Source organism: Artibeus jamaicensis, unplaced genomic scaffold (genome assembly GCF_021234435.1).
Source record: "Artibeus jamaicensis isolate MK-2021 breed Jamaican fruit bat unplaced genomic scaffold, CSHL_Jam_final contig_1284, whole genome shotgun sequence".
NCBI lineage: Eukaryota > Metazoa > Chordata > Mammalia > Chiroptera > Phyllostomidae > Artibeus > Artibeus jamaicensis.
This window is the reverse complement of record NW_026521249.1, coordinates 3,567,467-3,590,425: the sequence shown is the minus strand read 5'-3', so window position 1 is coordinate 3,590,425 and position 22,959 is coordinate 3,567,467. Positions and strand designations below refer to the sequence as shown.

The 22,959-nt window shown below is 36.4% G+C and overlaps 1 protein-coding gene across 1 annotated transcript in view; it reads left to right on the top strand.

The window, feature by feature from the left end:
• The window catches only part of MCM6 (minichromosome maintenance complex component 6), a 47,413-nt gene that overhangs the window by 18,292 nt on the left and 6,162 nt on the right, over positions 1-22,959 (top strand). The window contains exons 8-13 of the mRNA XM_053667034.1: positions 1,087-1,228; positions 9,605-9,746; positions 10,229-10,336; positions 12,454-12,609; positions 14,605-14,733; positions 16,059-16,220. Coding sequence (XP_053523009.1) covers positions 1,087-1,228; positions 9,605-9,746; positions 10,229-10,336; positions 12,454-12,609; positions 14,605-14,733; positions 16,059-16,220 — 839 coding nt within the window. The remainder of the gene's footprint in view (positions 1-1,086; positions 1,229-9,604; positions 9,747-10,228; positions 10,337-12,453; positions 12,610-14,604; positions 14,734-16,058; positions 16,221-22,959) is intronic.

Here is a 22,959-nt window from a genome sequence, read left to right as displayed (position 1 = left end):
TCTGGGGCTTTGATTTGTTCTTCTGATTGAGCCATTTTTGGTCTGGGCGTGACTGTTATGTAGTGAGGGGCAGAGCCTGAGGTGTTCACCAGGGCGGGGCAACACAGTTGCTGGGTTGTGACTGTGTGTGGGGGTGTGGTCAGAGAGGCAACAATGGCACTTATTCCACTCTTGGATTTTGGACCCCTCTGCTGCGTCCCACAAGCCGGCACCTTTTCAATTGGTGCTTTTAGGCTTTATTTCCCATCACTGGGTCCCTAGGTTGCGCAGTCCGTCTTACTGCCCAGTTTTGCCTAGTTTATCTGCACACGAATGTGTGACCGGGGTCAGCCCCCTGCTGCCTGCCCTCCAAGGTCTGCCTGCCACCACCTTTTCCTGCAGCAGCCCCTCTTCATTGGCCTCTGACTCTGCCCCTCTTGCCATTCTGGTTGAATGGTTTTTGGACTTCTGTATAGTTCAATTTTTTGTCTGTTCTGGTTGTGTTTTCGTTTCTAAATCTTTGTTGTCCTTAATTTTGGTTGTGCGAGGAGGCACAGTGTTTCCACTTATGCCTCCATCTTGGCTGGAAACTAATCATGCATTTTCTTATATTGGATTTATAAATAGTTCTTAGAAGTATCAATAAGTTAAGTTAGCGTGTGTTTCTATTCTGGTCACTGTTGGCAATACAAAAGGAGTCAATCATGAACCATTTTTGAAATTGTTGGTAGAAATGTGAGACATGCCATTAGAAAGAACTAGGAAATATGATAAGCTGTAGTGGGCATTGTTTATTTATGGAGAGAGATATTTGAGCGATGTAGAGAAAAGCTTTGTGTACGCTACTAAGTCTTGTGAACCAGAAAGTGTTTTAGAAGGGTGCGCATTGGCATCTGTGACACCCGTGGCATAGGAGGAGACATCAGGACAGTGACTAGGTGACTAAGTTCATAAAGCAAGAACTAGATGAGAAGCCAAGAATTTTTACTGAAGTCTTTTACTTTGCTTCAGCTTTATTTGCTCTTTTGTCTGGTCAGCATGCCTTTTCTAATATCCTGTGATAATTGTTAACCTCATGTTGAAAAATACCTTGGGTTTTCATTTCAGGCAATGATGAAGTAAAACGAGGTGTCCTGCTCATGCTCTTTGGTGGTGTCCCAAAGACAACAGGGGAAGGAACCTCTCTTCGAGGGGACATTAATGTTTGCATTGTTGGTGACCCCAGTACAGCTAAGAGCCAGTTTCTCAAGTAAGTGTTTGCCTGAAGAAGTGCAATAGGGAAAACAATGTGTATAATTCCAGGCTCTCTGTGCTACCAAGAATGCAGTCAGTGAGCCTTTACTAGAACAGCAATATAAATATGACTGTGCTGAATATACAACTCATTTAGATTAAATACACCTTAACTTGTTTAGTAGAACATAACAACATTTTATAATTTTTTGGAATAGGGAAAAATTGCCTATAGTCCAATTCCTACATAGAACTTTTTAAATCTTTGTGTACAATGTCTTTGTATCTTTTCAGGGTTATAAATCACAACATATATTTAATTTTAATATACCCTAAATATTTTTCATTTTCTTTAGTTTCACAACTACTTTTTGTTGGTACACTGTGACTTTCAAAATCATTTTCCTGGCCTGTCATAGTTTATTTTAATGATTATAGGTACAGATACATCAACACCATGATATATGTAAGTTTCTATTTTTACTTTTTTTGTTTTCTTTGGGTAAATTCAAACTATAGAATTGCTGGGATTAAAAATACAAACAACTTTAATTAAATAAGACACACTTTCCAAAAGAAGCACTGTAAGCCTGAAACATTTTTGCTAAATGATATCAACTACAAGTACTTACTTACTTTTAACTTTTTAAGAAACTTAGAGGTCAAAATGATCACAACATGTTTTTGAGCACCTCCTGTGTTCTTGGTGCTGTACATATGTGTATTTTATATCTTCTGTTTTTAATTTTATGTTGTTATTCTGTTGCAGTTGTCCCATTTTCCTGCTTTGTACCCCTCCACTCAGGCCGCACCTCCACTCTCACAGTCAATCCCCATACCATTGTTTATGTCCATGGGTCGTTCTTGCATGTTTTTGACTAGTCCCTTCTCTTTCTTTCCACCATTATACCCCTCCCCCCTCCTCTCTGGTTGCTGTCAGCCTGCTCCATGTTTCCATGTCTCTGGTTCTATTTTGCTTCTTAGTTTATTTTTGTTAATTAGGTTCTTCTTATAGGTGAGATCATATGGTATTTGTCTTGCACCAATTGGCTTATTTCACTTAGCATAATATTTCTGAGTTCCATCCTTGATGACACAAAAGGTAGGGGTTCTTTCTTTCTGCTGTGTAATATTACATTAATTTGTGAATTAATACAATACTAGATCTGTAAGTGTACCACAATTTTTGATCCACTCATTTACTGATGGGCACTTAGGTTGCTTCCAGCACTTGGCTATTGTAAATAGCACTGCTATGAATATAGGGGGACATAAGTTCTTTTGAGTTAGCATTTCAGGATTCTTAGGGTATATTCCCAGCAGTAGAATCATTGGGTCAAAAGGCAATTCCATTTTTATTTACCTGAGGAAATTCCATAGTGTTTTCCACAGTGGCTGCACCAGTCTGCATTCCCACCAACACTGCACTAAGGTTCCCTTTTCTCTACATCCTGGCCAACCCTTATTGTTTGTTGATTTATTAATGATGACCATGCTGACCTGTGCGAAGTGGTATCTCACTGTGGTATTAATTTGCATCCCTCTGATGGCTAGTGTTGTTGAGTATCTTTTCATATGTCTGTGGGCCATCTGTGTGTCCTCTTTGGAAAAGTATCTATTCAGGTCCTTTGCCCATTTTTTAATTGGATTTTTTGTCTTCCTGGTGCAGAGTCAGATGAGTTCTCTAAATGTTTTGGAGATGAAACCTTTGTTCAATATATCAGCAGATGTGTTCTCCCATATGGTCGTTGGGTTCCCTTTTCTTTTTTTTTTTTTTTTAATGGGAATTAAGTCAGCCTATTTTCAAGTTCTTTTTTTTTTTAAGATTTTATTTATTTATCTTTAGAGGGGAAAGGAAGGAAATAGGGAGAGAAATATCAATGTATGGTTGCCTCTCGTGTGTCCCCTGCTGGGAACTGGCCTGCAACCCAGGCATGTGCCCTGACTGGGAATAGAACCGTGATACTCTGGTTCACAGGCCCGCACTCAATCAATCCACTGAGCTACACCAGCCAGGGCTTTGCCTTTTCATTTTGATGATGGTTTCTTTAGTTGTGCAGAAGCTTTTTAATTTGATATAGTCCCATTTGTTTATTTTTTCCTTTATTTCCCTTTCCTTGGAAGTTATATTGGCAAAAATATTGCTCCATGGGATATCTGAAATTTCACTGCCTTTTTCTCTAAGACTTTTATGGTGTCACAAGCTATATGTAAGTTTTTTATTCATTCTGAGTTCATTCTAGTGTATAGTGTAAGTTGGCAGTCTAGCTTCATTTTATAGCATGTACCAGTGCAGCTCTCCCAACATTATTTATTAAAGAGGCTGTTTTTACTTTATTGTTTACTTATGCTCCCTTTGACAATTATTAATTGACCATAGAGACTCTGGTTATTTCTAGGCTCTCTATTCTGTTCCATTGGTCTGTGTGTCTGTTCTTATACCAATACCAGACTGTTTTGATTACACTGGCCTTGTAGTATAATTTGATATCAGGTATTATGATCCCTCCTACTTTGTTCTTTCTGATTGCCAAGGCTATTCGGAGTCTTTTCTGGTTCCATATAAACTTTTGAGGTGTTTGTTCTAGATCTGGGAAATATGTCATTGGTATTTTAATAGCAGTTGCATTAAATCTATAGATTGTTTGGGGTAGTGTGGACATTTTAATAATGTTAATTCTTCCAATCCACAAACATAGTATATGCTTCCATTTATTTGTATCTCTTTTAATTTATTTCTTCAGTGTTCTTTGGTTTTCCAAGTACAGGTCTTTTACCTCCTTGATTAAGTTTATTCCTAGGTACCATATTTTGCCATGTATAATGCACTCCCAGTATAATGTACGCCTATGTTTTTGGCCCAAACTTTCAGGAAAAAAATCTTTTAACTTTTTAATTCAATTTTTTATTTATATTTAGATTTTTTTGTATCATAAAGGGAATTTTAGCATTTTTCAACATTATGGTATGAGAAGTTATGTAACAAATAATTACAAAACACAAGAAAGTATATAAGGTATTTCAAGTAATACCCATGTATAATGCACATTCTTATTTTCCCCTCAAAATTTGGGCAAAAAAGTACACATTATACACCTCAAAATACTGTACTTTGTTTTTCTTGTTGCTATAGTAAATGGGATTTTTTTCCTAGTTTCTCTTTCTGATATTTCATTTTGATGTGGAAAAATGCCCTCAGTTTCTGAATATTGCCTTTGTATCCCACTGTTTTGCCAAATTCACTCATTAAGTTGAGTAGCTTTTTTGGTGGAGACTGTAGGGTTTTCTGTGTACACTATCCTGTCATCTGCAAATGACGACAGTTTTACTTTCTCCTTTCCAATTTGAATGCCTTTTATTTCTTTTTCTCATCCGATCCCTGTGACTAGAACTTTCAATGCTGTGTTGAATAAGAGTGATGAGAGAGGACAACCTTCTCTTGTTCCTGATCTTAGTCGGAAAGCTTTTAGTTTTTGCCTGTGAGTATGATGTTGGCTGTAGGTTTCTCATAAATGGCCTTTATTATGTTGAGGTATGCTCTCTCTATTCCCACTTTGCCAAGTGTTTTTATCATAGGTGCGTGCTGCATTTTATCAAATTTTTTTCAGCATCTATTGATATGATCATGTGACTTTTTTCCTTCATTTTGTTTATGTGGTGTATTACATTTATTGATTTGTGAATATTGAACCATCCTTGCATCCCTGGGATGGATCCCACCTGATCATGACATGTGATCTTTTTAATGTGTAGCTGGATCCCACTTGCTAATATTTTGTTGAGGATTTTAGCATCTATGTTCATCAGAGATACTGGCCTTTAGTTTTCTTTCTTTGTTGTGTCTTTACCTGGTCTTGAAATTAGGATAATACTGGCCTTGTAAAAAGAGTTTGGGAGTCTTCCCTCTTCTTAAATTCTTTGCAATAGTTTGAGGAGAATAGATGTTAGTTCTTCTTTAAATGTTTGGTAAAATTCACCTGTGAAGCCACCTTGTCCAGGGACTTCGTGTGCCTGGAGCCTTTTTTGATTACTGTTTCAATATCAGTAGTTGTTATTGGTCTATTCAGGCTTTCTGCTTCTTCTTGATTCAGTTTTTGGAAGATTGTATTTTTCTACAAATTTGTCCATTTCGCCCAGGTTTTCCAGTTTCTTGGCACATGTTGTTCATAGTAAATTCTTACAATCCTTTGTATTTCTGTGGTATCAGTTGTAGCTTCTCTTTCATATCTGATTTTTACTTAGGTCATCTCTCTTTTTTCTTAAGTTTTGTTAAAGGTTTGTCAATTTAGTTTATCTTTTCAAAGAACCGGCTTTTGGGTTCATTGATCCTTTGAATTGTTTTTTTAGTCTCTGTCATTTACTTCTGCTCTGATCTTGATTATTTCCTTCCATCTACTCACTCTGTGCTTTGATTGTTGTTTTTCCTTTAGTTCTTGCAGATGTAGGGGTATGTTATTTATTTGAGATTTTTCCCTCTTCTTTAGGTAGGCCTGTATTGCTATTAACTTCCCTCAGGATTTTTTTTTTTTTTTCTGTCTCCCAAAACCCAGGTTCTGGGTTGTTTTATGTTTATTTTCATTTGTTTCGGGATACTTTTTTTATTTCTTTCTTGATCTTATTGTTACCCCATTCATTATTTAATTTAATAACATGTTATTCAGTTCCTGTGTACTTGAGTGTTTTTGAGTTTTTTCCATAAGGTTGGTTTCCAGTTTCAAGCCATTGTGATCTGAGAAGATGCTTGATATGATTTTAGTTTTCTTACTTTTGTCGAGTCTTGTTTTTTGTCCTACCATGTGGTCTGTGTTTGAAAATGATCTATGTGTATTTGAAAAGAATATGAAAAGAATGTGTATTTTGCTTCATTGGGGTGAAAGTTTCAGTATATGTCAATGAAGTCTATTTGATCTAGCGTGTCGTTCAATGCCACAATACCCTTATTGATTCTTTGTTTGGAAGATCTATCCATTGTTGACAATAGGATGTTAAAATCCCCTACAATGGCTGTTGCTGTCCATATCTTTCTTGAAGTCCTCCAAGATTTTCCTTATGTATTAAGTTGCTCCTGTGTTGGGTGCATATATGCTTACAGGAGGTATATCCTCCTGTTGGACTACTCCCTTAAGTATTATGTAGTGACCTTCTTTGTCTCTTGTTATGGCCTCTGTTTTGAAGTCTATTTTGTCTAAATATTGGTACCCCAGCTTTTTTTCCATGTCTCTTTGCTTGGAATATTTTTTTCAGCCCTTCACTTTCAGTCTGTGTAGGTCTTCTGTTCTGAGGTGGATCTCTTGTAGGCAGCCTATCTGTGGGTCATTTCTTACTCTATGTGTTTCGAATGGAGCATTTCAACCATTTACATTTAAGGTTATTATCGATGGGTACGTGTTCATTGTTATTTTTCCCCTTTGTACCTGTGTTTCTCTATCTATATATATTTCTTCATCTTCCTAAAGCAGTCCCTTTAGCATCTCTTGCAGTGCTGGTTTGGTGGAGATGTACCCTTTTAGCCTTTTTCATCTAGGTGTGTATGTTTTGTCTTATCCTAGCAGCACCCAGGCAGATATGCTCTTCTTTCAGGAAGCCAAACAAAACCTCTCTGAGCCTCAGTAACTTGCCCATTTCCTCATAGCTGACAAGTGACACTAAGCCATGAGTATTAGAACTCAGATGTATACTGTAAAGTATGTGGTCATACTGCAGGATGGAGCAAAAGTAGGTTTATAGTTGCTTATATGGGAAATAATACAATAATTAATAAATAATACAGTGTAAACTTTCATGAACTCACAACTATAAACCTACTGTTTCCCACACTATATTTCAAGATGTCTTTCTTTTTTTTTGTTTGGGAAATTTGTGGCTCCTCTAGACCATAAAACATTTTTAGTTGGTTTGAAGTTTTATAGTCAAATATTTCTTTCAAGTAAATCAGGGACTAAGTTCTAGATTTGAAGGTAATTGTCTTGTATTAAAAGGAATTCTTTTCTGCGTTTCATTTTCTCTGCTCTCACCTCCCAACTTCCCCCAACCCACCACCACCAACAGATGTACTGCAGTGTTGCCTCTGGTAACAGTATTATATTGTACATGACTGTCTTAGATACAGCCTTTTCAGCCTAGTGAGTTTTTTACCATGTTTATTGCAATATAGTTTACATATCTTAGAATTTACCCTTTTTAAGTGTACAATTGAATAGTTTTAGTATATTCACAGTTGTATAACATAATTAAAGTAAGTTTAGGACATTCTCATCCCCCCAAAAGAAATGTTATACCCCTAGTCATCACTCTTCATTCTTCCCGCTGCCCATAGGCAATCCCTAACCTACTCTGGTGTCTCTGTCCAGACATTTTATGTAAATGGAATTATATACTATATGAGGCTTAGTGACCGACTGGCTTCTTCCACTTCCCATAATGTTTTCAAGGTTCAGCCATATTAGAGCATGCATCAATATTTTATTTTTATTTATTGCCTGATATCCTATTATATGTACATACCACATTTAATTGTTCAGTCATCAGTTCATGGGCATTTGGATTGTTTCTACTTTGGCTTTTATAAACAGTGCTGATATTAAAAGCTCAGTGGCATTACGTACATTCAAGTTACACAGCCATTACCGCCATGTGTTTTCAGAAATTTTTCATCATCACAAACTGAAACTCTGCCCACATTAAACAGTAACTCTTTATATCCCCTTCTCTCCAGCCCCTAGCAACCATCCTTCTACCTCTGTTTCTGAATTTGATTATTCTCGGTCCCTCATAGAAGTGGGACCATACAGTATTTGTCCTTTTATGACTGGTTGATTTCACTTAACATAATATATTCAAGAGTCATTCATGTTGTAGAGTCTTGGAATTTCCTTCCTGTTTAAGAATGAGTTGTATGCATTTATCACTCTGTTTAATCCATTCATTCATCAGTGGACATTTGGTTTGTTTGTTCCTTTGGGCTATTGTGAATAATGCTGCTATGAACATCAGTATGCAAATTATCTGTTCAAGACCTGCTTTTGTTTCTTTGGGATAATTTTGACTTTTAAATTTAGATTCTTGATCTAGTTTCAGTTCATTTTTGAATAGGGTATAAAGTAGGGTCCACCTTTATTCATTTGCAAATGGCTATCCTGTTGTCCCAACATCAAGATGATTTGTTACCCCATTGAATTACTGACGTATTACTGGTTGTTTTGCTACCCTTGTCAAAAGTCAATTGACCATAAATATAAGGGTTTATTTCTGAACTCTTTATTTTATTTTATTAATCTCTATGTCTATCCTTAGGCCAGCACTACACTATAGTAAGTTTTAAATTCAGAAAATGTGAGTTGTCTGACTTATTCCAGATTATTTTGGTTATTCTAGTTCCCTCAAGTTTCCATATGAGTTTTAGGACCAATCTTAAGTCTTCTGATCTGTGAACATGGAGTATCTTTCCATTTTTAGGCCCTCTTTAATTTCTTTGAAAAATGTTTTATAGTTTTCAGGGTAAAAGCTTAAAGTTCTTTTGTTAAACCTATTCCTAAGTGTTTTATAATCTTTTCGGTGCTATTGTAAATAAAATTGTTGATTTTTTTTTTTTTTTTTTTTATCTCACAACCTTGCAAGAACTCATTTATTCTAATCTTTTAGTGGATTCCATAGGATTTTCAATCTGTAAGATCATGTTATCTGCAAATAGTGGTAGTTGTTGTTCTTTCAAATCTGGGTGCTTTTTTCTTTTTCTTGTTCAATTGCCCTGGCTAGACCTTTCAGTATAATGTTGAATAGAAGTGGCAAAGTAAACATTCCTGACCTTAGGGGGAAAGCATTCAGCCTTTTAACCTTTTAGAATGATCTTAGCACCCTTTATCAGGCCGAGAGAAAGTCTCTTCTATTCCTAGTTTGTTGAGTTTTTATTGTGAAGGTGTGTTCGATTTTGTCACATTTTTTTCCCTGCATCTATTGAAGTGGTTCTTATCCTTTATTAATATGACATATTACAGATGTTTAGCTGTTGAACCAACCTTGCATTTTTAGAATAAATTTCATATCTAATTCTGTTTTATTTTTTATGATCAAGATCTTCTAATAGATCATTATTGCTAAACTGTTATTAAAACTTTTATAGTTGATGTTTTTATCATGTATGAACTTCATCTTACATTTGACAGGAATGGGTTTAAATCCGTTTAAAAGGCCAAAGGAGGAAGTCTTTATATTCAGCCTATGGCTTTATATTCAGTTCTTAGCATGTATCTATGGATTGTTTATATAGCTTAATGCTTTTCTCAGATTTTTTTAAAGAAATTTATGTTCTTAATTGGCCTAAATGCTATCAGGTGATATTCCTGGAAAGCATGCTTTGTAGTCACAGGTTAATGAGTATGATAATCTCGAACAGGCACGTGGAGGAGTTCAGCCCCAGAGCGGTCTACACCAGTGGCAAAGCATCCAGTGCTGCTGGCTTAACAGCAGCTGTTGTGAGAGATGAAGAATCTCATGAGTTTGTCATTGAAGCTGGAGCTTTGATGCTGGCTGATAATGTAAGAACATTCGACACTTTTGGATATAGAGAAACCAGGTTATTCCCTACCCTATCAGTGAAGGCCTATAAGTTTATAGTTTTAAAATGTCCTTTAAAGGGGGTATTTTTAGTAAATAATCTGTGTTTGGCATTGATTAATTATGTCAGTAAATTTCAGCTGTTACTTCTTCAGCGGAAAATCAGTGCTGAAGTGACCCAGAATATTTTGACCCTGACATTTACACAAGGTTTTTATATTGAGTAAAAATGTGATAAATTTATGTCCTCAGTCTTAATCTTAGTTTAAAATGAGTCAAAAGCATATGATTTCTTTTAGCTCTGAGATTTATTGTACTACCTTAATCTAATAGAGGGAATTAGGATTGCTTACGTACCTTAGAGTTATTTAGAGAGGATTAAAAGATTTTGGTGCAAATTTTTGAGATGACTTCCCATTTGACACTTGAAAGGCAGTATCATGCTAGATTTGTTTGGTTACAGGGTGTCTGTTGTATTGATGAGTTTGATAAGATGGACATACGCGATCAAGTTGCTATTCATGAAGCTATGGAACAGCAGACCATCTCCATCACTAAAGCGGGAGTGAAGGTGTGTGTATGTCCGCGTTCGTACCACTGCATCATGCCTTGCAGATCAGTGCAGCTCTAGAGACATTCCCCTGGATAAAATGGATTCTTCCAACATGAAATACTGTTCGTTGAAATGGAAAACACAGCCCTGATGATTATTAGTCCAAACTATTTGTGTTCTCTAGGGTGCTGTGAAAATGTGTTGCTTGACAGAAATTAGAGGTTACTGGTGAAATTTTTAGCATTTCACTTCTCAAAATTTCCACAAAGCTTCTACATTTTTTTATAAAGCATGTTTTCATCAGAAAATGTGAGTTGTCTGAAATTATAGCAAAAAATAATCTATAGACTACTTAAATGAAAATGGTATTTAAGTACAGTCATGTGCCACATAGGAACATTTTGGTCAAGGATGGACCACGTATATGATGGTGGTCCCATTAGATTATAACGGAGCTGAAAATTTCCTATCATCTAGTGACATCTCAGTAATTGTAATATATTAGCACAACACATTACTCACGTGTTTGTGTTGATGCTGGTATAAACCTAGTGTGCTGCCAGTTAATATAAAGTATAGCACATACTATTATGTATAGTACATAATATTTGGTAATGGTATTAAATGACTGTTTTATTGATTTATTTATTATACTACACCTTTTTTTTTAATTTATTCATTTCCAGAGAGAGGGAAAGAGAAGGAAACATCAGTGTGTGGTTGCCTCTCACACACCCCTACTGGGGACCTGGCCCCCAACCCAGGCATGTGCCCTGACTGGGAATTGAGCCTGTGACCATTTGGTTCACAGGCCAGTGCTCAATCTACTGAGCCACACCAGCCAGGGCACACTTTTTATTGTTACTTTAGAGTGTTCTCTTTCTGCTTACAAAAAACGTTTGCTGTAAAACAGTGTGTCATGTTAAACAGGCAGCAGCCTCATACATCTGCATTTATATCCCTTGATTATATCGCTTTCTCTCCTGCTTGATTGAAGCCCATGTTGTTTTGTACAGTGGTAGCCTAGACAGGCTGGCTATACTGTATAGCCTCAGTGTGTAGTAGACTGTACCATCCAGGTTGGTGTAAGTGCATTTTGTGATCTTCACACAACCATGAAATTGCCTAACAACTTTTTCTCACCCTATTCCTGTCGTTAATTGACACATGACTGTACAGTATTGTGACCAACAGTAGAGAAAAATCAAACTTTTTAAATAAAGTAATACATTCAAATAGTTAAGGAAACTTTAAGCAGTGCACTAAAATGTAAAAAGAGATCTTCCTGTACAACTTCCAGCATTAGTATATACTCAGAATTACCTGCTGAGTTTGTGTCCATTTTAGGAATATTTTATATTTAAATAAACATAATACATAGTTTTGTTCCTTGCTCATTTCATGTGTGTGTGTCTTTTTGTTTGCAATCTATGTATCAGCATGTATTAGATCCACTTTGGGTTTTGTGATTGTTTTTTGTTTTGTTTGTTTTTTATTTGTTTTTGTTTATATTGCTGCATAGTTTTCAATTGTATGTACCCCAAATAGACTCCTACAGGGTGACATTTGGGTCATTTCCAACCTTTTGAGTACAAACAATATTGTAAACATCCTTGAACACACAGCTTCCTGTACCTAGCTGCAAGATAAAATCCTAACAAGAAAGTGCTGGCTTAAAAATACAACCAGAGACATCAAAATAAAGAACAAACTGACAGTAACCAGAGAGGAAATGGGGAAGAGGGATAATGGGGGAAAATAGAGGAAGAGCCATCCATTAAGGAACATGTATAAAGGACACATGGACAAAGCCAAAGGGGGTAGGTTTGAGAATGGGCTGAGGGTGGGGGGGTAAAGATGAAGACAACTACTTGAACAACAACAAAATTTTTTTTTAATTTAAAGAAATTGCTGGCTTAAAGGGTGTACACAGCATCTCTCCATCATCATACAGTAGTGCTTGTGTGCTGTATGTTATTAGACTTCAATTTTAATGATTCAGTAGGTGAAAAATGATATCTTAATATTTCGATTAGCATTTAGTTAATTATGAGAGAAATTGAGCATTTCGTCTTGTTTATTGGCCATTCCAGATGTCTTTTTAAACCTGTCACAATTCTCTCTGTTGTTTTCAGGCTACTCTGAATGCCAGGACATCCATTTTGGCAGCAGCAAATCCAGTCGGTGGACACTATGACAGATCAAAGTCATTGAAACAGAATATAAATTTGTCGGCTCCCATCATGTCCCGATTTGATCTCTTCTTTATACTTGTCGATGAATGTAATGAGGTATCCAACATGAGCTGTCACTTTTCTCTTCCTTTGTTATTTCCAGTTCGAGTGATTGAGACAGGCTCGAATATATACTGCTGGACAGACAGTGCATGTGTCTACACAGACCTTTCACTTCTCTCAGAGTGACACAGGACTGGGCAAGGATCTGTTGAGCAATTCAAAGTAAAATCACTTGAATTTCTGGTTCCACTTAATTGTGTGGAAGAATATCCAGTTTTTTGTTTTTGTTATGGTTTTTTAATTTTCAGAAGAAAAAGGAAACATTACAGTTAATTTCCAGCCATATGCTAAGATTTTTATAAGAATTTGTTGTTGTTGGCATTTTTTTGGTAAGCTTGAAAAAATTTGGAATATTGAAGAAATTTTTTCCCCTCCAAATCAGGAGTCATTAGTCTTCCTATATCTTCTCATGAAGTTTAGTGTATACCACTTTTATCCCCTAATTATGGAACAGTTTGAAGATTGAGTGTAAAGTGGTGAGTTTACTTGGATTCTAACATGTTAGTTATTAAGACTTTTATACTTAAATATTTAACAATATTGCACAGCTCACATGTGCCCAGAACAACTGTACAAAATGACATTCTGGCCCTGGCTGGTGTAGCTCAGTGGCTTAAGCATGGGCCTGCAACCCAAAAGGTTGCAGGTTTGATGCCCAGTTAGGGTACATGCCTGGGTTGGGGGCCAGATCCCCTGCTGGGGGAAGTGGGGGGGCAACCACACATTGATGTTTCTCGCCTTCTCTTTCTCCTTCCCTTCTCTTCTTTCTAAGAAACAAGTAAACTATTTTTTTTAATGACATTTTGAGTATCGCAGTTTGATTCCCAGTCAGGGCATATGCCTGGGTTGCAGGCCAGTTCCCGGCAGGGGGACTCACGAGAGGCAACCATACATTGATGTTTCTCTCCCTATCTACTTCCCTTCCCCTCTGAAGATAAATAAATGAAATCTTTTTTAAAAAAATTTTTTTAAATGACATTGTGTAGAAGCTAATATTGTAAGCTGTGCTGTTAATTGCTGAGCATGGAGGTTGTATATTGCACAACACATCTCTTGCTTACAGCAAAACTTTATTATCTAAATAAAAGTTGCCTTCCATTATGTGAAAGTTAACAGGATTTTAGTTTTGATATGTTTTAGTTTGTTTTTTCCTTTACAAATCCTTACAAATATTTAATCCAACCAACCCCCATAGTTGGGAGTTATCTGAGGGTATATATTTCTGTTTGTATATAATCTATTAAATTAGTTTTTTCACTCTTGGAAATAATTTCAAACAGAAAAGTTGCAAGAAACAGAATAGCGTATATGACACGCATATACCCTTCCTTTTTTCTATTCACATATTAACATTTTGCTCCATTTACTGTATCATTTGTTCTCTTTACATCTACATAGTTTTTTCTGTACCAGTTGAAAGTAAATTGCTTATTTTTTGTATGATTTTTTTTCAATGTCAATGATTCTGTGATAATTATCTTCATATACTAACAAGTGGCAATATGATGTAGTAGCTAACAGCACAGACTCTGAAGCTGGACTGTTCGAATCCTGGACCCATTACTTAGTGTGGCGTTGGACCAGTTATTTAACCTCTCTGGGCTTTAATTTACTCATTTGTAAACTAGGGATAATAACTACTTCCTTAATGAGGTTTTTGTGAAGATCACATGAGTTAGATGCACTTCGGGCAATAGCATCATTCATATACTAAGGGTCATAGAAGTCATAGTTCTGCCATCGTTATCATAAGTCAGCTAATTCCTTAAGGAATATTCTTTGAGTGGGGCAAAGGTAAACATTTAAACTTGGTTTTAAATGAAACTGGTACCAAACTTTCCTCAGGAACTTTGTGCCTAGGAATAGAATACATCTTTCATTGCTCTGTTAGAGGGTTTTTTTTAGCTATAAATAATTTCCTAATGCCTAGGATAGTGCGGAGTGGATATTGCTATGGCTGATCAAAGTGATTATTTTGCTTTCAACTAGGTTACAGATTATGCTATTGCCAGGCGCATAGTAGACTTGCATTCAAGAATTGAGGATTCGATTGATCGTGTCTATTCCCTTGATGATATCAGGAGATACCTTCTCTTTGCAAGGCAATTTAAACCAAAGGTAACCTGCCCCTTTTTTGTACTGGAATGATCATAATGGATATATTAAAGTGGCATTTAGACAAAAGAGTGATAGGGAAAAAAACTGAACCTGTACTTATTTGCTTGGGGTTTTTTCCTTAAGTATCTTGTTTGGGGGGTTTGTTTTTTGTTTGTTGTTTGTTTCTTTGTTTTTTAGAACAGTTTGCTTTTTCAGAGAGTGAGTAAAGGGCATTTTAAAAATATCTGAACAGTCCCATTCCTTTTCCTTGTTAGGTGATAAAAATAATTTTTTTTCAGTGATAAGAGTTTTGAATAACCAAGTAGAGCATCCTTTATTTCAACCATTCCTAAGAATCAAAAACTGTGTATGTGTTTAAGTCACTTGTCCACTGAATGCTCTCAATTCTTTCTCTAAGGAAAATCTTGGATTGCTCTAGGTAATTGTGAATGAACATGATTGCTATTTTATAGTAATTGATGTAATTCATTGGATTGAATCTGCACTGGATCCAGGATACTCACTTGGACATTTATTTTTTAAGTAAACCTCTATTTAAAAATAAATAAATAAAATAAACCTTCATAATGCATCTGTTTTTTTGGCATTTTTCTAAAATAGAATAGGAAAAGAAAAAAAATGCTTCTGGTTGATTCTGAGTTTTTACACACTATTTCCTGGTTTGACTTTTGGGAGTTATTTTTAGATTTTAATGTCCCATCACTTTCACTTAATTATCCACAATACTATTGGGGTTGACTCTCACTGTCCCAAAAGAAGCTTAGGGAGTCATTTAAAACTGGGGGTTATGAGTCACTTTTGTGTGAAGGGGCATTTGTTCTGAAAAGCCAAGGGTTCTTTAGTATGCCTCACTTTGTTGTTGTTGTTGTTGTTCAACAAATACTAAGGTTTACTGAAATAGCTGATGTGTGATTTTATATATATATATATGTTTTGACCTCTTTTTTCTTAAACATAAATTATTTACTGAGTCTCAAGAATGTCCTGAACATTGATTTGTTTGATGAGCTCTGGCATCTTGGGTAAAAAGGTATTATTTATAACCTATCCCATTACTTCAGTTTGTTACATATCTTTTAGAAATGGTCATTTGCTTAAATACCAGCCATTCTGCCTTCCTGTTCATGAAATTAGTACATGGAATTAACAGCCTTCCTTAGTATTAGTTGAAAGACATTTCTGTATTAATTCCTTGTCATCGGCTTCAAAGTTTTGGCTTTCTTAGTTCCCCAAAGTGTCTCTGCCTGGAAGGCCTTTGAACCTATATGTTCAACACAGCTACCATCAAGTAGAAATACTCTAACTTCAGTGATGTTCTCAAACAGATTTCCAGAGAGTCAGAGGACTTCATTGTAGAACAGTATAAACGTCTCCGCCAGAGGGATGGTTCTGGAGTTGCCAAGTCTTCATGGAGGATTACGGTGCGACAGCTAGAGAGCATGATCCGTCTCTCTGAAGCAATGGCTCGAATGCACTGCTGTGACGAGGTATCAAAATTGCTTCAACATAATGGGAGGGGAGAGAAATTGATTTGTTGGCTTATAAACATGTTTTTATCTTTGAGTTGGGACATCCTAGCATTTGCTGCAGATTTATTTCTACATAACTGTTGAGTGCTCATAGGATACATGACCTTGAGATTTCTCCCTTGAGGATTGCTGCCAAGCATTTATTGAGTGTGGTTAGATTAATAGTAATGAAATAATCACATCGTAGATTACAGAATACATATAAAGATGAGTTACTGGTAATGCCATTCATTCAAAAAGCCATTCACTGTTTAAACTCTACAGTGCACTAGACCTCTGGGCTGGGAATTAAGATATTAAAATGTGACCCCTTGCTTCAAAAGGAACTCTCCTTTGATTTGTATAATGTATGGTTATGAATGTATTCTTTGAGCCCTGGGTTCTACAGGTACATGTCAATGGGTGTTTAGGGAATAAATAGAGTAGCATGGAAGGGTATTCAAGCCATCATCTCTACTTCAAGCAAAGCCACCCTGCTTTCACCTAGTTTTATATATTAGACTTGTAATTTTTTTTTCCATTATGATGTTTCCTGAACTAAGTTTCATTAAACTGACATGTGTCCTGGGAAATCTTTAATAGATTCTGCCCCCCACCTCATCTTTTAGGTGCAATTTCCCATGACAAATTCCATTTTTAGTACATCCAAATATTTTCTGAATGAAATTGAGTCTCTTTGCATATATTTAACAGTTATCCCTTTTGTAAATATTCTTACCTGTTTTTTTTAATTTTGCACGAGATTTTATAAGTAGTCCCAGGATTTCCTCAAGCACTTACATGGTTTGGTGGTTTGTATTTCAGTCATTCAAATATTTGGTGTTCATTCTGCTGTCAGATGTAAGGTATGAGTCACTTTGACTGTTTTTCAGCCAGTTTCCTAGTTCCAGCACCTCTTGTTGAACAATCCACCTTTTCCACACTGGTTTGGTATGCCTTTATCATACATTAAATTCTTGCATCTGTTAGGATCTCTTTCTGGACTTTCTGTTCTGTTCCATTTGGTCCATCAGCCTCCTCTTTGCACTGGTACCACAATATTTTAATCAATGGGGCTTTATATTTTTTCATTATATTTTTTGATTATGCTATTACAGTTGTCCCAAGTTTTCCCACTTTGCCCCCCTCCACCCAGCATCCACCACTCCCTTGGGTAATCACCACACCATTGTTCATGTCTGTGGGTCACAATTATAGGTTCTTTGGCTGCTCCATTTTCTGTACTGTACTTTACATCCCCATGGCTATTCTGTAACTACCTATTTGTGCTTCTTAATATTTATATTATTTATTTTAAATATACAGGACTTTATATTTTAAATATATAACTAATACCATTGCATTGTTCTCTCTTGGCTCTTATGAACTTAATCATCTGGCTTAGTTTCTTTAAATAATTATTAATATTTTTGTTAAGTGTACACTAAATTTCTATATTAATAGGGAGAATAGATATCTTTATAATGGCTTTTCCTATCCAAGAAAACATAGCAGTTAGAATCTAGATTATGTATCTTAGCCACTTTAAACAGAAACATTTATTTTTTGCTCATGCTATGTGTTTTTTTCCACTTAAAAAAAATATTTTATTGATTATGCTGTTACAGTTGTCCCAATTTTTCCTCTTTTGCATTCCCTCACTCAGCACCCCTCCACTCCCCCTCACCTTTGTTCATGTCCATGGATCATGCATATAAGCTCTTTGGCTACTTCATTTTCTTTGTTGTACTTTACATCCCCATGGCTGTTCTGAGACTACCAATTTATACTTCTTAATCCCCTTACCCCATCACCCATGACCCCAAACCCTCCTCTCATTTGGTAACCATCAAAATGCTGTCCTTATCCACGATTCTGTCTCTGTTCTTGTTTGCTTAGTTTGGTTTTTAGATTCTGTTTTTGATAGGTATGTGTTTATTACTATTTTGTTCATAGTTTTGATTTAGATAAGTCCCTTTAACATTTCATATAATAATGGTTTGGTGATGATGAACTCCTTTAGCTTTACCTTGTCTGGGAAGCACTTTATCTGCCCTTCCATTATAAATGAAAGCTTTCCTGTATAGAGTAATCGTTTTAGGTCCTTGCTTTTCATGACTTTGAATACTTGTTGCCAATCCCTTCTAGCCTACACAGTTTCTTTTAAGAAATCAGCTGACAGTTTAATGGGAACTCCTTTGTAGGTAATTTTCTAGTTTTGCAGCTTATCTTTAACTTTGGCATTTTAATTATGATGTGTCCTGGTGTGGTCCTCTTTGCATCCATCTTGTTTGGGACTCTCTGTGTTTCCTGGACTTGCATGTCTATTTTCTTTCATTATTTTTTTCAAATAAGTTTTCAATTTCTTACTCTTCCTCTTCTCCTTCTGGAACCCCTGTGATGTGAATGTTGAGCATTTGAAGTTGTCCCAGAGGCGTCTTACACTACCCTCGTTTGTTTGTTTGGTTTGGTTTTTGGATTCTTTTTTCTTGTTGCTCTACTTAGTTGTTTTTGTTTCCAGTATGTTCTATATCATCGATTTGATTCTTGGCTTTCATCCACTCTACTATTGATTCCCTGTAGATTGTTCCCTTCTATTAATATATCCTTCATTTCTGCCTGGCTCTTTTTTATGCTGTTGAAGTCCTGAGTTCCTTGAATGTCTTTATAACCAGTGTTTTGAACTGTACATCTGTAGATTGCTTATCTCCATTTTGTTTAGTTCTTTTTCTGCAGTTTTGATCTATGCTTTCATTTGGGCCATGTTTCTTTGTCTCCTGATTTTGGCATCTTCCCTGTGTTTGTTTCTATGTATTAGGTAGAGCTGCTTTGACTCCCTGTGTTAGTAGTGTGGGCTAATGTAGGTGCCCTACAGGCTCCACTGGCACAGCCTTCCCTAACACCCAAACTGGGTACTCAAGGTGTACCATTGGTATGGGCCGAGTATACCCTCCTCTTGTAGTGGAGCCTTGTTTGCTGTTGGCGGGTCTATGGGAGGCATTTACCCAGGCCAGTCAGCTGCAAAGACTGGCTGTGATCACTGACCAATCTCTGCCCTCTGTGGAGGATCAGCTATTCAGGGACAGGGTGGTGGTTCTCCAGCATGATCTATGGCTGTCCATTGGGTGCACAGGCTCTGGAGTTTCCTGGGTGGTACAGGTCAGGCACCTTTGTGCCTCCTGGGGCCCCCCAGCATGAGCTACAAAGCAATCAGCAGATGGCTGCTACTTCTGCCAGCCCCAGAAGCCCACATACTGGGCTTGGAGGTTCCCAGGCAGAGCCAAACTTATCTAAAACTGGCTACTGCTAGTACAGGCCCTGGGGCTGTTTAGCCAGAGGTATGGGGGCTGGGGGCTGGCATAAGATCAGTGGGGCAGAGACTCATATAATGCCGGGGCAGGGCAAAGAATGTCAACCAGGTTGACGGAGTCTCAGGTATAGCTCCCACCTGTGGTTCTGGGGTTCTGTGGTTCTGTGGGGGGAGAGCTCAAAAAAGGCACAATGGCCTCTGTCACCTGTCTGGAAAAGAGCTGTCTCCCAGCTTTTGCCTTAATGCCAGATACTTCAGTTTCTTTCTGTATGCCCCTGGGGCTGCTACCCTTTCAGGCTGCTACCCCGGTGGTCCCAGAACTTAGAGGAAATGAGTCCGGTTACATTCAGCATGGGCCTTTAAGAGGAACTGCCAAGGAGTCCAGTAGTTTTTTTCACTCACTCCAATCCTACTGGTTCTTACAGCCAGAAATTATGTGGGCTTCTCTTCCTGGCACTGATACCCAGGGCTGGGGGATCTAGTGTGTGGCTGGTCCCCTCGCTCCGGAGATATCCTTCCTGAATTTTTATCCACCACGTGTGGGTGTGGGGCCCGCCCATTTCACATCTCCACGTCTCCTGCCCTTATGGATTGGTGTGGTTTCTTTAGTTCCATAGTTGTTGGATTTCCATTCAACTTGATTTCTGACAGTTCTGAGTGATCTTTGATCTGTAGTTTAGCTGTTTGGTTTTTTTTTATGTGATTTTGCAAGGAGGCTAGCCATGTTTACCTATACCTCTATCTTGACCAGAAGTCTCTTTTCATATTCCTGCTATGTGTTTGTTTATATGTTAACAAAGGGCTCTTTTCATGTCACTCAGATGCAGACTGATATAAAGGCTCTTTCTTTACAAATGACATAGACTTTTTAAAATTTTATCTTTTTAAATGGTATCTAGTTTGTATATATTGTATCTATTTGTATATATTGATCTAGTTTTTTACTTACATCTTTTATTTTAGTTGTTGAATCTCTTGATTTGCAGATACTGATTTTTTTCGGCAAATAATATGTATGTCTTTCCAGTCTTAATAAAAAATAAACTTTATTTTAATATTTTTCCATTTTCTCCACAAATTTACTTTGGCTTTTGCAATTGTAGTATAATGTGTAATAATAATAATGACATTGGACCATCTTTTTCTTTTTCCTTCTCTCTTTTTCTCTCTCTTTTTTTAATGGGCTCTGTAACTGAGATGTTTTTATCAATGGGAAGTATACATTTATTATTCCTATGTTGAATATTTTCCACAAGGTTATTTTACCAGGTGTCTTTTAAGTGACTACAGAGTTCATCATTATTTTTTTCTCCCTGATCTATTAATGTGAAAAATAAATTAATATCAAGTCATCCTTGAATTTCTGGGGTAAATTCCACTGGCTCTTCTAATGCAATTGGCTTCTAGTTGCTGTCATTTAGGAATTTTTAAGCAATAATCATATGTGAAATTAGTCTCTAGATATTTTTGTTTTTGCAATATTTGTATTGATACCATGGTTTTTAATGAAAAAATGGGACGTTTTTCCCTTTTTTAAATTCTAGAACACTTATATTACATTAAAATTATCTGGGTTTTTTTTAATAATAATTATCAAGTAAAACCCTCTGAGTGTGGTATAATGTGGATGCATGGTTCTTCATTTCTGCCATGGAAATGAGTCTTGTTTAGATTTTTTTCTCTGTTCCTGCTTGGTTCTTGTTAGCTATATTTTCCTAGAAAATTATCCACTTCTAGGAGTTGTTTAGCAGTTTATAATATTCAGTTAGAATATTTGCTTTCTAACCCAAATAGAAAATCTTTTTTGCTTTTTTCCCCCCCTCAATTTGACTGGCTTTATTTTTTTATTTACATTTAATATTATTTTGTAGTAGTTTGAGGTAACCCCAAATAAAAAATCTTTTTTGCTTTTTTTCCCCCCCTCAATTTGACTGGCTTTATTTTTTAATTTACATTTAATATTATCTTGTAGTTTGAGGTGTACGGCATAGTGGTTAGACAATCGTATATTTTACAAAACGTGCCCCATGCTGTACTTTACATTCCTGTGGCTATTTTGTAGCAACCAATATGTACCTTTTTTTTAAAGATTTTATTTGTTTTTAGGGGGAGAGGAAGGGAGGGAGAGAGAGAGGGAAAGAAACATCAGTGTGTGGCTGCATCTCACATACCACCAGCAGGGTACCTGGCCGGCAACCCAGGCATGTGCCCTGACTGGGAATCAAACCAGTGACCCTTTGGTTTCCAGGTGTGGGCTCAATCCACCTGAGATACACAGCCAGGGCCAATTCTATTGGTTCCCTACTATGAGCAGTGATAAAACAGGTTTCATATCACTTACTTTCCTGCCTCTCAACCACCTGATTTTAGTAAATAATATCTTCATGTTTACCTTTGTGCAGTCAAAATATGTTTATCTGTCACCTGATTTATCATATTTTGACTCTGGTACAGGCAAGAGGCAATCAGCAGGTTTATTACTCAGGTCTCCCAGTTCTGTTCTCTTCCCATTTTTATGAGTTATATGATTTTTTTATCTTCAGGGCGCATATTATTTATATCGTGTTCTATCATGCTTAATTCCCTCATTTGTTTTAGTTGTGTAGCCAAATAAATGTAAGGCTCAGAGGAGATTTTTTTGTCATGATTTCCTAATCCGTCTCTTGGCCAATTAAAATTTGGATAAGAAGAGTTCAGTGAAAAACAACTACATTTGTAAGAATAATATTCTCTTAGTGTTATTATGTCCAACAGATTTATTTGTAGTCTTTAACTGAATGATAGGTGGGCTTGATCAATAACCTTTGGCTGGTACTTTCTTTTTTTGTGTGAATTTTTCCACTATATCCTGACATTAACTATTGCTATAGGGAACTCTGAAGCCAGCCCCTGATTATTAATTTTGCTTCCATAAGTAACTTGATTTTTTCTAAATAATTATTTTATTTTTATAGATTAGTAAATTTACTAGGATATGTTTTCTCAGCACCATTTGTTAAAGAGACTATCTTATCCCCAGTGGGTGGTCTTGGCACCCTTATCAAAGATCCTTTGACCACATCTGTACAGATTTAAGGATAACCATTATTCTGATTTTCTGCTTCTATACTTTGTGTAAGAGCAGTCATAGAATGTGTTCTCCCTTGTCTGGTTTCTTGCACACTGCATTAACACTATTGATTAACATTATTTTGATTGGCACTATAATGATTAATATTGTACAACTTATTTAACTTTCGTGTAGCCATAGTTCTGTTTTTATTGCTATGTGATCGTCTAACAACAACTGTATCACAATGATTCATCCATTCTTCTGTTAATGGACATTTGAATAGTTTCTAATTTGGGTTCTTATGGGGTATATATATCTTTTGGCCCATGTGATGTTTATTATATGTACATTTCTGT